The sequence below is a fragment of the Puntigrus tetrazona genome, chromosome 21 (assembly GCF_018831695.1).
Source record: "Puntigrus tetrazona isolate hp1 chromosome 21, ASM1883169v1, whole genome shotgun sequence".
In the NCBI taxonomy this organism is placed as follows: Eukaryota; Metazoa; Chordata; class Actinopteri; order Cypriniformes; family Cyprinidae; genus Puntigrus; species Puntigrus tetrazona.
Window position 1 is genome coordinate 538,485 of NC_056719.1, and position 16,837 is coordinate 555,321.

The 16,837-nt window shown below is 34.3% G+C and overlaps 1 protein-coding gene across 2 annotated transcripts in view; it reads right to left on the reverse strand.

Annotated features, from left to right (window-relative positions):
- LOC122326632 (potassium/sodium hyperpolarization-activated cyclic nucleotide-gated channel 1) overlaps positions 1 to 16,837 on the reverse strand; it is a 92,630-nt gene that overhangs the window by 5,775 nt on the left and 70,018 nt on the right. Inside the window, exons 5-8 of one of the 2 annotated variants that reach the window (XM_043221694.1) lie at positions 14,771 to 14,917; positions 11,902 to 12,142; positions 8,108 to 8,272; positions 4,838 to 4,901 (exon numbers count right to left, since the gene is read on the reverse strand). In XM_043221694.1, coding sequence (XP_043077629.1) covers positions 4,838 to 4,901; positions 8,108 to 8,272; positions 11,902 to 12,142; positions 14,771 to 14,917 — 617 coding nt within the window. The remainder of the gene's footprint in view (positions 1 to 4,837; positions 4,902 to 8,107; positions 8,273 to 11,901; positions 12,143 to 14,770; positions 14,918 to 16,837) is intronic. The other variant, XM_043221693.1, reaches the window with a different exon arrangement.

Sequence of the window (16,837 nt, forward strand, 5' to 3'; positions counted from 1 at the left end):
GTGAAAGTTAATTTGATTTAGCAGAAGGATAAAGAAAGGTATTTGGAAAAGAAATTAAAGAAGATTTTTTTAAATCAATTCAAATATATATATAAAAACTGATTTTAAATAAATTATTTATATTTTTATTTATACTGAATATGCCTATTTTAAATTTTGTGGGTTACTGTGAAATAGATGCCAAGGTTTAAACCAACAGTAAAGAAAATTATTGATCACCTAATGCTGTAAAAAAAAAAAAAGAATATTATTATAAAATATGAATTTAACTTCACTCCAGTGCCAAATGGACTTAAATCTGCCTCTTTTGCACTAGTCACAGTTTTGCTTCTATCATAAATGAGGGATGTATCGATTTTTCCATGAACCTCTACTATTACTGCCCTTTTGTATACAATAGCTGAGCATAGCTCTATTGTTACATAAGATGACTGAGTAAGGCTGTTATGAGCTGAAGGCATAAAGCAATAGGCTATCAATCTCTCAGTTGTAGCCGTAAGAACGAATCAGGCAGGATGCAGAGTTTCACGATCTAGCTGCTGTGGGACATATAAACTTTTACAATCAAGCTGTCTGCAGTGTTGAGCGCAGAAATGTTATATATTTAATCATTAAGGAAAGACTATTACACACTTTTCTGATTAGAGAAAAAATGCTATTTTAGTCCAGTTTTGGGAGCAAATGCTAATAGTTTTTCAGTGTATTATGTCAGGCGGTCACTGAATCGTTGTTGCATCATAAATAATTATCATACTTTGCAAAACTTTAATGCACAGTGCTACGGAGTTAATGGCACTAGCATTTATTTTTGATTTTTTTGAAACCCATTCTTAAATCAAAATTACCTGTCAGCCATCACTAAAATAGTGATTAATTTCAGAAATGACTTGCACAGCACAGGCATTTTATCGAGCTTTTAATACAGATTTCAAAATGTAATTATATAAATTATAATTAAAATTATAATTATATAAAATTATTATTATTTTTTTATAAAAATAAATGGTAAAAAGACTTTACAAACCAACCAAGACAGCTTAAAAGTGGACAGGCACAGATGATACGAAAATAATGCTTTTTTTGTCTAAACATATAAATAAAAATATGAATCTGCCATTAAGAGCGCAGGGCAGTAACTGTCAAGATGAAGGAATTTAAACACTCTCCTAATAACTTACTGTAATATGTATATTTGATTTAAGGCCCTTCCTATGGAGGGAAGCGATCAATAACGCAGTGTTTCAGCACTATATCATTTGTTAATATCTACGGGAGAAAATGAGAGATATCATATGTCACTGTAGAAAGAAATGGGCTCTTGAGGATGAGCAAGTCTGGTCTGGACAGGAACGGTTATTCAGGGGGACAGGAACAACGTGTACATAACTGCAGTAAGGGCAAAGACCTCCCTGGAGACGTCTCTGAGGTTTTACAGGCCTGTTGTGTCCTTGCATATCCAAATATACACAATTTCCTTGTTCACGGTTGCGTATCGACTAGTCTGGTAGCGGTAAACAAGGCTGGGTGAGTTTTTGTAGAGAGGCAGTCAGACCTGTGATGCATTTTGGTGTGGGGAAAAATAGTGACTGATCGCTCCTGATGTTTGCAAACCACCCTGAGAGAAACGGCCTTTGCGTATTCGTTCTCAGAAGGCAAAGGCCACGCTGTGTAATCTACTGGCAGCCACAGCGAAATGAATCCAGATGAACACCGAAAAAAACTACGGTCTACTTCTAAACGAACACGCATTGTATGCCTACAGACTTACGTGAGGTTTAAAAAGAGGTCTGGAGGTATCGTGAATTCTGTGAATGAGGATTTGATCAAAAACATGTTAATCACAGGATTCTAAAGGGCCAGTGGAGAAGCTCCTTCCAGATCAATCATGACCTCTAAGAGGTTTAACGTTCTGCCGGATATGTTCGAGGTGTAGATGTTCTCTGACACCCTTGCAGGAACTTTGACTTCGTGTTTTATTGACCGAGTGTTGCCTTCAACCAAATCTACAGGGGTCTTTGCAGGAAATTACATAATCTTGGGTTGTACTAAACTAAGAATTTGGCTCGCAGTAACCCAAAGATATTTAGACACTTCAGTCACATTTAAAAATGCATGAATGTCGTTGCATTACATAACAAAATATGAAAACCAAGTAGCATTAAATGGGAAGAATGCCATCTCAAACTGTGATTTAATTAGTAATTTAACCAGCTTCTAAAACATAAACATTTGTAGGTCTCTGATGATAAAATGCTTATGAACCCTTTTAGGCTTAGAGAATATTGAATTAATATGTCGATTTTATTTCAGTTAATTAATCAAATGAATTGCAGATGTTCAGTACTATTATATTTAAGTGTGAAAAATTTGTATTTTATGTCAGTAATAATGAATTCACTACAAAAATCAACAATATTCTCTATATAAAACATGATAAAGAAACCATTTCATTAAATCTTTATAATTTAATAAAAATGTCAAATTAGGTAAATGCATTTTAATATAATCATAACATTTCTATAAAATGGATAAATGTATGCTATTATATTTCTAATATGCTATAGATATAGATATAGTTTTAAATGTGCTATAGATGCTGTCACATGCTGTCAATGTTGTATTGTTTGTTCAGTTTATCTGACTGAATAAAAATGTAAACATTAAGCACAAATAATACACATAAAAAACAATTGCATCTTTACAGTATGTGTGCTTACTTGCACTTACTATGTACTTACCCAAGACAACAAGGTAAGTGCATGGGGTAGGGTTAGGTTTACAGACAGGTTCAGAGTTAGTACCTAGTTATTACTTGGTTATTGTACATGAATAAGAGGACTGTGAAATAAAGTGCTACCAAAATGATCACGCATATGTCTCAGATGTTTCAATAATTACAAGACAATTGCTAGGAGTCTTGGAAGAATTGAATGATGCATTTTATTTTATATTATAATAACTTAATGGCAGACTTATTTTGGCTTATCTAACCAAGGTTTGAGACACCGTTGAAGAACAGGGCTCAGATTTAAGTAAAGCTTTTATTGTTTTTGAAGAAACAATTGAGCGGTTTTTCGTTCCTGTGGGAAGCTTGAGCAAAAATATAATTCGAGACTGCCACAACATTTGATGGTGAGCAAGAAGACTTCTAAAAAGACATTCTGAACATTGCTTTAGCATTGATTTCACAGTAACCCACAGTCTCTTTTAAAACAAAATCTATTACATGGGGCTTGTATGGAGAAACACGCATCTCCACCGAATGTTCTTAGACATTCAGCAGAACGGAACCATTTATTTCACCTCTAAGCTTGACGGCCCCCGCTGAGACACATTAGCCCTCTGCTGCATTCTTCTGGGGCTGAATGGGGATACTGGGCTTCATTTCTTTGTATCTGTGTCGCTAAAGATGCCTAATAACCTGGAGTCTGCCTCCCATTCTCTAATTAATGAGTGGAACACAGTGAGCCGTGAATGCAGCACACCATTGAGCTCAAACACCTTGCCAGGTGGCCGCCATGACGTTTGGACCACGGCTATAAATAGGCAGAGAGAAAGCTGCCTACTGTATATTTTAGATTTGGTTTCTAGCATTTTGCGTTTAGTTTGACAATCTGCAATTTGGTTAGTTTGAGAGGTAGATGTCTAAATACACAGTCAACTTGAAAATATCTGAGAATTTGAAAACTGTCATTTCCAAGCCAGCGTTAAAATAACAGAAAAGTAATGGTTGTAATTCGTTGTCTAAAGGTGTGGGAAATCTGTGTTTGAAAGCCAAGTAGCTTGAAAGCTAATTTTATTACATTTATCAGTAGTGTAACAATAGCTTATCTATATTCTTATCTGTTTAAGAGTTTAAAAGTCACTTTTTGTGGTAAGCTCTTCTATTTTCCTTTTTTCGTTTTTTGACACATTAAGCATTTTAGGTTAAGTCTTTTAAATTAAATGTCTTATTTTTTCAATGATTATTAAAAGTAAAGCTGCTTCAAAAGGCTTTAGTAGAACCTTTTTGTATAAATGGTTCCATAAAGAACCTTCAACATCTGAAGAAGTTTCTTTGTGGTGAAAGAAGGTTCCTCAGATTATAAAAAGGTAAGAAAGAGATATTTCTTTAAAAAACCTTTCATTCTTTTGTGTTCTATGGCATCTCTTGAAGCATCTTCATTTTTAAGACTGTAGACTCTCTGAAATTTATAATGAAATCTAATGTATTAATATATTACCCCTCTAAGCGTCTTATCTTTATGTATAGCTAACCATTTAAAGTAGATTGACTGTAACTACAGTAGTCATCATTTAAAGTGGATCAAAAAGTAGTAACGCATCTTGATGTTAGGACAACTTTGATTAAACTTTTTAATCCACTTCAAATATTGACTACTGTGCTATAAATAGACTTACCAAGCTCATTTTAAAGCACCATTAAAGATACAGACAAATAATGAAAACAGAATGAAGCATTTTGTGTGTGTTTAGCAACATCATCACAACAAGCAGCAGCGTTGTTATCATTCTGATTATGTTGTTGCAGTAAAAACTTTACGTGAAGCACATCTTTCGGGATTTCTAGAAGCGATCAAATAGCATGCATGCATTTATTATTATAAAGACATAGTGATACATAAGATAAATGCCCCAAACATGACATCAAAATTACTTGCCTTGACTTTAACAATAGCATGCAACCTTGTTTTTACTTACAATGGCGTTTTATTAGTTTGATTTAACCTTGGTTTTGAGGTCCACTGGGTGCACTGAACGCATGCTGGCTGCCTTAAGCCTGTGGATCGTTTCAGATGTGAGGGGGGGAAAATCTGGATCGTCATGAGGAATTTACCTGCTGCCTACTGGTCGGCCAGGACACTCTTGAAAACGAGATGAGCTCATCTCAAGAGGGGCTCCTGGTCAAATAATTTTTAAATAAAGATAGATACATCAATTGTACAACATGTCATTCTGGTTAATGCATGGTAACTTTAGTTTGCTTTTTTTTTTGTCAAATTCTTTCGCTTAGGACGAGACAAGCATTTGCAGTCCAAAAAACAGTACATGGAGCACCAGTCATGTCACGGTCCGTATTTTTCCCTTGTATGAGACAAGACCCCTTGTTTTAGTTGGACTTATGTCAAATCAAAAGTTGTTTTGTAAGTGCTGGCAACTTGCGGTGGCAATCTAGTACGAGCTCGTTCTCCACATGAAAGGACAAATGCACGTCTTGGCTTTGTTTACACCGGACGTCTCGCGTTGTGACTGGCGTTTAAAGGGTGTTAACGTCAATGCCACAAACAGAGATGGGTGTAGATGCGGTCCTAGTTTTGAATTCGGACAGCGTAATGCATACTGCCGTCTTAGGGGTTCGTTTAATCAAATTGAATTTGATTTGATTGGCCCGATTACATCAATTCTTATCTGGTATCGATTAATTGTGACGTGCATGTCACAATAGTGTGGGCATATTGATCCAAACCAATCCAATCCAACTTTTAGCGCAAGGCAAGTCAATAGCAACATGCCAGAATTTAGCAAATAAACACAAAACTAAAAAGAACCAAGGAAAAAGGTTAAAAAAATAACATTAGAACCTATGTCTAACTCAGTTTTTTGTTCGTTCGTTTTTTTTTCGGATGCAGGCAAGCAGGTGCTACTTTTTTTTTTTTTATTCGATCCCAATGACTGTATAATGGAACTTAAAAAGGGATATCGTTTTAGATTTCTAGCATGTTTCATGCACTCGAGTTGTGAAATTATGCAGGGCTTCATGCTATATTAGTACATGTCATAACCGATTCATATGCTTAAAGGAGAAACATTTACTTTGCGTTCTCAGGTCACATCTTAAATTATCTTCCGGTTTTATCTTATGAACTGTGAAAAGGTGCACAAAGAAACAAGACACAGTTTATACTTTGTACAGTTCAACCCCTTTTTTTAAAAAAAGAAAAAATAATAATACATATTTTGGAGTTGTGCTCGGATGTGACCACTGAATTTAAGATGCGTTTGTGCTTCACTTCAAATCTGGTCTGTCACAAACTAGCTAAATATTCCTACTGAATAAAAGATTCATGGAAATGTCGGGTGAAGAGTAACAGGGCTCATGCTCTAGACTCTACTGTAAACCGTAGTGACAGAGGATTCAATCGAATAGCACAAAAAAAGTGGTGACAAGGTCATAGACCGAACCCATTGAATGGTGCAGAACATCAAACCGATGTTCTACGAATGTTCAGAATGCATTAGCTCACATTTGAATTCCACACAATTCAAATTCATGATGGACGGTGGCCTGTATCTCAACAATGAGACAAAGACTAAAATATGCAGCGTTACAGAACCTGATGTGTCTTAAGACAGCTCCAATAAAAATCCCTTTTTTATTTTCCATTGTTCCTTTGAAACTGGTTGAAAGAGAAATCCTCCTTTTCAGTATTTCTATGAAGAGTGGTGTGAGTGATAATGGATTTGTGTTTAGTGGGGAAATGTTAAAGAAAGTACATCATGTCGACTTTTTTTTTTTTTTTTAAATCATAGTATAAAAGTAATGCTAATTTTAGGACATGTTTTTATGGAAAAGAACATTCAGTAAAGGAGTAAATGTGTTGTAGTGAAAAATGAGTTTCTTAAATTTAAGTGTGATATTACAGATGTTAATGCTGTCATTTAATGAATGTTGAGGCGACTCATGCAGATTCTGCACAAATAAACTACAAAAAAAATAACACATTTGTAAAATAATCTTTAAATGCTGCTTTGGAACAATATGTTTTGTGAACAGAGTTCAAATAATGTGGTTAACACTTTACAATAAGGTTCAATTTATTAACATTAGTTAATACATTGGGTATCATGATTTTTTTGAATTAATTAATGTTAATTCATAAACATGCCATTATATAAATTCATATAAACAATTTCAAGTAAAATAAATACAATTTTGTATATTAAAGTTTGCTTTAGAATGTGTGCTGTCAAATTATTAATTGCATCTAAAATAAAAGTTTTTGTTTGCATAATATATATCTAAATTCACACACATAGAGTATATATTTTGTATTAATATATTTTCAAAATATTAGCATGTATTTACATATAATTTATATTATAAATAAATACATTTAATATATAAACATACATATTTTTCATGTGTATGTATTTATATATACATAATAAATAAACACAGCACACATACATATATGCCAACAAAAACTATTATTTTGGGTGCAATTAATCATGATTAATCATTTGACAGCATTATTTAAAATACATTTTTAGTCGTTCCAATTCAAAATGTCATGTTTAATTAAATTTAGTTCAATTGAATTTACAAAGAGTACAGTGACAATTGTTTCTGCATAAACATCTAACAAGATTAATGAATGCTATACTGTTTAATATTAGATCATAGTTCCCAATCTACTAACTAATGTTAAAAATGGACCCTTATTATAAAACAGTTAGTACTGAATTAAACTGAATTGAAAAGCTTGTTACCGTGTTTCAAAAATAATTTCTTCGTTTTAGGAAAAAACAAGTAAACAAATATAATAAAGTAAGCACTTTAAACGAGCAGGGACTATACTAACATGTGAAGAACTGGTTCTAATTGATAGGTAATTATTTCAGCCCTTGCCCTTTAGTGCACCAGCTCAAACCCCCTCTAGGGGGCGCACTGCTGCGGCTAGGGGTCAAGGGAGGACGGGGTGGTGCTCATACCCAGGTGTGCGAGGTGGGGGAGTGGAACGGAGGCTCATGCTGGTGAGGGTTTGCCTCCGTCCACCCTCCATGCGTCCATTTGGGGATGACATTGAACCAAAACCAGCTGGTCCCGGGCAGAACGGCTACATGCACTGTCGCTCACCGACAGACCGATTACTTAACACTAGCATTTACAGTTAGTTCTAACGATTTACAATGGCTATAATCCATACGAAAAACATTTGGAGAAAGAAAAAAAGAGAGAGAACCAGGTAGCATATATAGACACGTCATGCAACACAATGGAAGATGATTGAGGTGCGATGAAGGGCAGGACAAACGCGCAACGAACACACACGAGGTTCAGGCATTAGACTAGAAGAGAAGGCGAGGGAGGGCTTTCTGGTCTTACCGATGCGGTCCAAGCGGTCGATAGCGACGGTTTCGAAGGCGCGCCGCATCATGGGATATTCCTCCAAGACTTCGTTGAAATGGTCCACGGACAGTGAGAAAAGTCGGCAGTAGGTGTCGGCGCGAACGCTAGCCGTGCGACGACCTTTCGTCAACAGGCAGATCTCTGCGGGAAACAGACGAATAATGCCATAAGGAATTAGAGGAACTCGTTTAGATGGTGAGGCTATTAATAACAATTTAATAGCGCATGCATCATGGCTTTCCAAAAGTAGAATAGACTTGTTTCCTGACATGTGATCCGACCGGTCAGATTTTAATACCAGGGATTACTGCGCACACGCACATCGATATCGCATCCTTTTTCTCACGCTCAACAACAATATTTAATGTATCGGCATTACTGTAAGGGAAGGTTTAGGGTCGGGGTAGGTGTAGACATTAATACAACTCAATTTAATCGGTGGAAAAAAATATTTATTATTGATTTCCAGTAGCTGCATACCTTATAGTCAAAACTGCAAATACAACACATAATTACTATATTTATACATTGTTTTACTAATTTATGGAGCTTCTAGAAGAGCTACTTTGTGTAGTTTGGTTGGTGAGCTTTCCAAGAACGTATTTTTATAATTACGAAAAAAAGTTTAGACTGACTAACCATACTTCAGCACTAAATAGTGGATTATGAAGTATTTTTGTATTTGTATCATCTGTTTGAAATAATAATAATAATAACAATAACAATAACAAAATAGTAGTAGTAGTAGATATTTTTTGCATTATAAATTAAAAATATTATTATTATTATTATTATTATTATTACTAATAAATATATAGAGTTATAGTACTACTATTTAAAATACTACTAATAATTTAATTTCCTACTGAAACAATTATTACTTTTGTTTTTATTGTTGTAATATAAATATTATTATTATTATTAAATATTAAATAATTATTTGTATAATAACAATAACATTTTATTTCTAAATATTTGTATTACTACTACTTCTACTTACTAATATTTATTTGTCCAGTTGATTTTTTGTTTGTATTTTAGGGTTATATTTACTTTATTTGTATATAGCAATGCATTTTTTTCATAATGCTATGTATTATTTCTGTATCATTAACAACTATTTATTATTACTAATATTAGTAGAAGTAGTAGTACAAAAGACAATATTATTACATTATTAAACAAACAACAAGTATTATTATTATTATTATTATTACTATTGCTGTTAATGTAAATATTTTGAAAAAGGAGTGTTTTATTTTTTACCTAAATACCTGAAACTGCGCCCCATCAATGTTCGAGAAGTGTTTCCTTGAACAAAGTACACACTCAAAGTGTTTCACAGAGAGATTTTTAATGAACCTTGCTGTCAATGTGACAGTTTAATCTTGTCCACAATTTGGTTTAATCTCTATGTGGCAAGAAAAGTCCTTAGTGCTTAGAGAAGTGCAAATGGCCCTGTCTTTCACTTTAAGATGTGCACTCTTATATGTAATGTCTGTAAGCTGGAGTAAATATTGCCGGATGTACATCCTGTGCAGATCCTCAAAATGACAGATTTGTAGCGTTATTTACAGAGTCTGGAGATGATACCCTTGACATTTTGTCCCGGACAGGAGAAATGCTGTGGAAAAAGTCTGTGTGGCCCGCGGGACATGCTAACAACACTCTCCAGCTGGGAGCGGGAACAAGGTGTTGGAGTTTTTAATGGAAAAGTGCCATTTTTCTTGCGTCATGCGGCGCGGTATAAAGGTGAGGACGGCAAAAGTACTTTGCGCTTGCTGTTCTATTTCTAATTGGTTCGTTAGGCTCAAATGTCACAGTGATGTACATTTTCCCGGGCCCTATAACAGCGACAGAAAAGTCAAGAGAGACGGAGAGGGTCTGAAAGCAACAACATGATGAAACGTCATGAAATTTCAGATTTCCGTAGTAATTGTCTTACTTTGCACGTCTGTGGCCGGTGGATGAGTGCCTGAACGAGTTAGCGCCTGAGCTAGCAAATGTGTGAAGGTGTCTCTCTCTCCCTGACAAAAGAGCGTCCAATCAACCAGCCCTCCTCTCGGGCCTCTGCAAATGGAAATGACACTTGACCTCATAGCCTCATAGGTCCGTGGGTTTGGCACGTATCCCAGCTGTGAGCTAACGGACGGGGTTTGCCTGATTTATCGGGATCAGCTCTTTACCTTAACTGGCCCTCATCTCTTTAGTTTACTTACATGGAGGCTTTGAATCACTGCATGTTTAAAATAAAAATAAATAAATATTACTATTACTATGTTATAATAATAACATGAATAATAATAATAATAATAATAATAATAATAATAATAATATGCAACAACAATAATAATGATGATTAAAGAATAATAATTATTATAATTATATATTTATATTGTGGTTGTTGCTGATAAACTACTGCATGTGTTTTAAGATGCAAGAATCAGTGATTTCAGATAATCAAAAGTCATCGTTATCATCTTTATAATAATAATAACGTTTTTGTTTGTATTTATTAGCATTGAACTAAAACAGTAAATACAATAAATTTGTTAATTATATTAAAATAATATCAATTGTAATAATAATCATAATAACACAATAATTTGTCATAATTGTCATTATTTATTTACTTTACAATAGTCCTACTTTTCTTCATTTATATTTATTATAATTAAATTTATAATATAAATTATTTTATTAAATAATAATAACATTATTCAAATTGAACCGCTCATGGTATTAAAGTACAAATAATCTGCACATACGTTTTGGCTTTATTGTCTTAATTACCAATTACCATTTGTAATAATAATAATAATCGTAGTAATAGTAATAAATTGTATTTAAATATTTAAAATATATATATATATATATATATATATATATATATATATATATATATATATATATATATATATATATATTATTCATATATAATTGTTTTATTATAAATATTATACTAAATAACTACCTGAAATTAAAAGCATTTAGCTAGAATTCGAATGTATTTTTTATTAATTAATTGCTGATGGCTATATTTTGCTATCGATCTATTTCTAATCAGTCAATAAATAAGTACTAGGCACTTTTTTCCCCGAATTTTCCGTTCAGTTCATTGGTCACTGGCGGTCAAAAAACTACGCTGAACGCAGCTTGTCCTAACGCGAGCCATTAACAACTCTGTTAATTGTTACTGTCCTGCATGTTTTCATATGATCTCCGTTGGATTTTAGGACCAAGGTCGATGTGCGTTGAGCTTCTATCAGAAGGCAGTGAGGAGGAAGAGATTTCCTGACACCGCCAGCAGCTTCGACACACGTTCGCCCCCGTGTTCAAACACACACATGCCAGCAGCATTCCCGCTACGGGCTAAAATACCAGTAGCAGATGGTTTTCCACTGGAGCAGGTGGCTGGCATCGCAGTGCACCCATGCTACAGCAGGCACAACCTTCATGAATCGTGAGAAAATATGATTTAATTTCAATTTTTGTTCTCACGCTCGTGCGGCTTAGGTAACACCGAAGAACATGTGACACCAAGGTCATCCGTGACGTAATCTCTGAATTATAAAACGCCGCGTGGCCGTTCTCTACAGTTTGTGCTGTGCCTGTTTGATCTCGGCCCATCGGTACGAAATGATGCACTTACAGGAACCGCATTGCGTCGGTTAGGGTTGATGTCTGTATTTTGGTTTGATCGCGCTGTAATTGCGCTTCAAGCCGTGAACGATTCCGACAGAAACGGAGGAAACTAGTTCTGAACTGACCTCCAAAGTAGGATCCGTCGGTGAGTTTCAGCTCTTTGTTGAATTTGGTGATGACGCTGGCCACTCCGTGCTGAATGAAGTACATCTTTTTACCCACGGTCCCCTCACGGATGATGTAGTCGTTAGGCTGGAAGACCTCGAACTTTAGCTTGCTCAGCATTCCTGTCACAAAGTTAGGGTCTGCGTTCGCGAACAGCGGCATGGTGGCCACCAGCTTACGGCAGTTAAAGTTCACAATTTCCTGTGGGGTGAAACAAGGAAAACACGATCAACAGACTTCAAAAAGTAAAGAAAGAATAATTTAGATTGTCTTTTAAAACAGTATTACAGTATCTACGATGTTATGTGTTTTTGAATAACAGTCTAAAATGCGTAATATGAGTAATATAAACATTTATTTGTTTGTTTATATTTATTTATATTTTATAAATATTTGGTATGTATTATAAATGAAATGTTTTAAAAGATATGTTATTGATATTGTTAATAATAATAATTTATTATGGTTTTTATCAAAAACCTTATCAAAAACAGTAAAAAAAAACTCAACACATTTAGAACAGGAAATAAATGATTAAACACATTAAGAGAGCCTTTCTTACGTTTTATGTAATATAAAAATGTAATATTAACAAAAACAAAACATTTATTTATTTTGGCTGGTTGGTTATTTATCAGATTGTTTTTCGATATTCAATCAACAGCAGAATAGCAATGCAACGAGTAAAATATTTGATATAATAATTGATTGATTTGAATGTTTTTGCATTTTGACTCTCAATATTTATACCTGAAGTGATATGACTTTTTTTCGCAATTCCTTTGGGACGAAACAATTTTTTTTTTTTTTTATTTCATTGTAAAATAAAGGTGTCATATAAAAAATATATATATATATATTTTTTAAATGTTTTTGCCTTCTGTCAGCATTCTATATGCATCTCCGTGTTTATTTATCATTATTTATTATGTATAATCACAGTGTTGCATGCTTTTGACCTATCAGCAAAAACACATATTGTAAATATTTAATATATTATATAGTCGGTCTGGGCAATGTCTTTTCGAAATGTCACAACGCCTTTTCTTGTAACCTTTTGCTTAGCTCTCCTCTGCGACAATCGCCGGCCTCTATAGACCGTCTTCCCACTGCATTGCAGTGAGCTTATTTTATGGCGCCCATACAGTCCGTGTCAAGCTCGCTTCAGCCATTAGCTGAAAGCCAGATGCACATAATCTTCCGTCTTTCTCGTCTCCACGCTTCCCGGGGTGAAGGATGTGTTTGTTTGGTGTGGCTCGGGTGTGAAGAATAAATTTGCGCCGTGCTTCGATTGGTGGCGCAGTCGGAAAAAAGCGTCAGGAAGGTTCTGACCGCAATCACACGGGAGGAATAATGAGTTTGATAGCCACGTCCAACCCTTTACCTCCACTAGGGAGACAAGCTGGAGACTTTATCTATTTAAAGCCGGTTTGTCACAAGGCGGTGCATGTAAAAATAGCAGCCCTGACCAACTGAGGGAAAGAGAGAGATGGAGGAGCGAGGGAGGATGGGAGGGAGAGTTAAAGGTGTTTGGGGGATGAAGGCGTCAGTGTTATCTCTCATTTTGCTGTGTCATAATACACTCTGATCGTGATCACGCGTGACGTGAGCGCTGCGTTCTCGGTAATCTTGAGACTTTTCCAGTGCATTTACGTCTACCGCACGCTAATGTTCTGTACTTGTACAATATCTAGATGACCTTTAATCTTTATTAAAATGTGCAGCGTACTGTACAATAAAGCGCGTTGTGTTGGGTACTGTATCCCACAATGCAAAGCGCTTGACCTTTCCGTCATTATTGCATTGAGGACTTCAACAATGCAGCTTTTTTTTTTTTGTTTGGCACTTAAGACAATCCTTTTATTATCGTGCAAAGCAACCTAGAAGGGTGCAATATTTAATATTTATATTTAGCAATCTGTTGAATCTACTTAAGACTGTATTTAACAGTGTTGCAAAATAACACAGAGGTATAATTTATTTATTGTACTGCAACATATCATGCGAACATATTTTAATATCGTGCAAAACAACCAAGAACGTATTTATTTATTATTTATTTATTTTAGCTTTTGCCTTACAATACTGAATACGTATCTTCGAGTTTTTATTTAAATAAATGCCACTTTTAATCACAATCTTTAAGACAGTTAAGGCAATTAAGACAATATTTTTTTATTTTTGTGCAAAGCAACCTAGAAGAATGTTTATTCTCAGTACGTATTTATTAAAATTGCACAAAATTGCTTAATTTTATAGTAGGACAAAACAGAAAGAAAACAAAAGCGACAATTGAACAGTAATGCAAACAAATTCGTATTATGACACAACCTTCTACCAATATTTAATATGTATCTCATATGTATTTTTGTGTTGTATTTATGGGATATAATTTTATATAATGTTGGTATGAAATTGACTATTAAAATACCACGTAAAATATTATATGTTGTTTAAAAAAATATGTATTTCTTTATATTCAATCAGACCTACAGTAGATGTTAATCTTCCTTATAACGTCATAAAAACCTTAAAAGTCTTCATTATTATTATAAGAACATCTGTGTGTTTTGACAGCTATCAGCTATCACTGTTTATGGCCTGATATCAGATTTTAATAAGTCTAATAAAGTAAATCTGCTATATATATATATTACTTGGGCTTAAAGAACTGTACGTGGCATTGAAGTAATAGCAAAGTAGTAAAGATCTAAGATATGTTTCCTTTCATATTGAAATGAAAGCGACTGTGAGTCCAGACAGGGAGATTATGTTAGGTTGAAACGTGGCCGTATAAGCTCTGACCCTACGAGTGTGTTTGTGCCTCACCTCTTTGAGCGGGTCATTGAGTTCGTTAAGGATGCTGTCCTCGTCGAAGATTTTTCCCTGGTAGCGATGCTCGTAGTAGTCGTGGATTTTCTGCCGCATGTCAGCCGGCAGCTTGTGGAAGGACATGTACTGCTCCACTTGCTTGTACTGTAAGACAGAAAGAGTAAAGAAAAATGAATAAAACCGAAGCTGGAACTGATGCGAGGAAGCTAGGCTCGCAGGAGCTATCCTCACTGTTGTTTCTCCTGGATTGCATTTTGATTAAATGGAGGGCAAATGGAGACTTTCGCTCGAGGCATGTCTTTTTCTGTCCTTTACTGTTGTTTCTTGTCAGACTGTACTTTGTGACGAGTTTTGGGGTGATTTCAAGCAGAATGTGCAACATCAGCTGTACTTCACTGATTACGTTCGGCAGGACCGGGCGTTTCGACCTCGGTGCACACCACAGGAGTTCATCTCCTGCTTCTTTTACAACAACTATCAAATAATCATAAACAAACAAAAACATAAAGCGCAATTATTTATCTCAGCAATTCAGCAAAATGCTATAAATATTTGTATTGTTGTTTATTATATCAAAAGGACACATTAAATGGCTAAAAACACAGTGATGAGAATATAATAAAATGAACCCAACATATTTTTATTTGAAATAAATGTTGTTCTTTTAAATAAATAAATGAAACTTTCTATTCCTCACATGGTGCTAAAATGTAATATATATGTTTATTGAACAGCAACATATTATAATAAATTAATAATTAAATTGCATAATGAGAATAAAAACAAATCAGCTTTGCATTATATAATAACATTTATAATAAATACAATTTCTAATGGAAAACTTATTTTAATGACTACTAATATTTAATTACATTTAATGATTTTAATATTAGTATTTTCCTATTTGATCAAATAATTGCAGCCTTTATGATCAAAAGAAACTTAATTTTTTTCTTTTTACTTTTGAAGAGTGAGTGTGCGTCGAATGACTAAATGCAATTGTTTAAATAGTTCAGTATTTCGTCACGTTCTTTCATTTTTGCAATCAAACGTCAGAGATTTTGACAGCTACATTTCATCAGATTCACCCAAGACAGAATTATCTTTGCTATTATTGTCTCGGGCTGTTTCTATTTTTATATCCCCCGAGGAATCGCTCCTTTCAATGAAACAGAACTCTGAACATTTTACCTGAGCAGTGAAAGAGCGACCTGGAGCAATGAAATGATCTGTTTTAATTGGTGGGTGATTTAGTGATGAATCCTGTGTAAACGCATGCAGACGCGCGCAGGGAAATGTGCTGGGTCACTGTCTGTGGGCAGGTGGTGCGTGCGGACGATAACTTCCTGTCTGCCAACTCAGCTGATGACATCAGAGCAGGAATGTCTAATCCAGCACCTGCTCCCTGTTACCTAGCTCCGGTTACACAGAAATTCAATTACGTATGCTTTCTGCAGCTACGCAGGCTGCCCACTCCATACCGTCACAGGAAATTATACCAACACAGTCTATATCTGTTCCAGAGCAATCTATTTTAAACTTTTACATTGATTGACTTGCATATCTGTATCAGCTTTTTTGCTCCTGATTAATCAATAAATGCTGTCAGATGTATGAACTCTATTTCTGTACGAGCTGTTTTATCTATTCCCTATCAGTGTACCTTTTTTTAAAGAGACTGTTTCACAATTTCAGACTGGCTGTATTATGATTTTTATTTTTTTTGCTTTAATAAGATAATTTTGACATATTTACTATTTGTAAAAAATGAAGATACTAAAACTGACTTTAAAAAAATATTATTATAATTTTTAAATGACTGTTTGCTATTTTTATATTATTATAAATTATAATAAAATTTATTCCTGTGATGCAGAGCGAATTTTCCACTGACTCAGTCAGTGTCACATGATTTTTCAAAAATCATTCTAATTTTGTGCTCACAAACTATTTTCTATTAATGCTGAAAAAAAAGTATATTAATTAAAATATTAGATTAATATATTCCGATATTACATTTAAATCGGTATTAATATAATTGTATATAAATATTATTTAAAATTT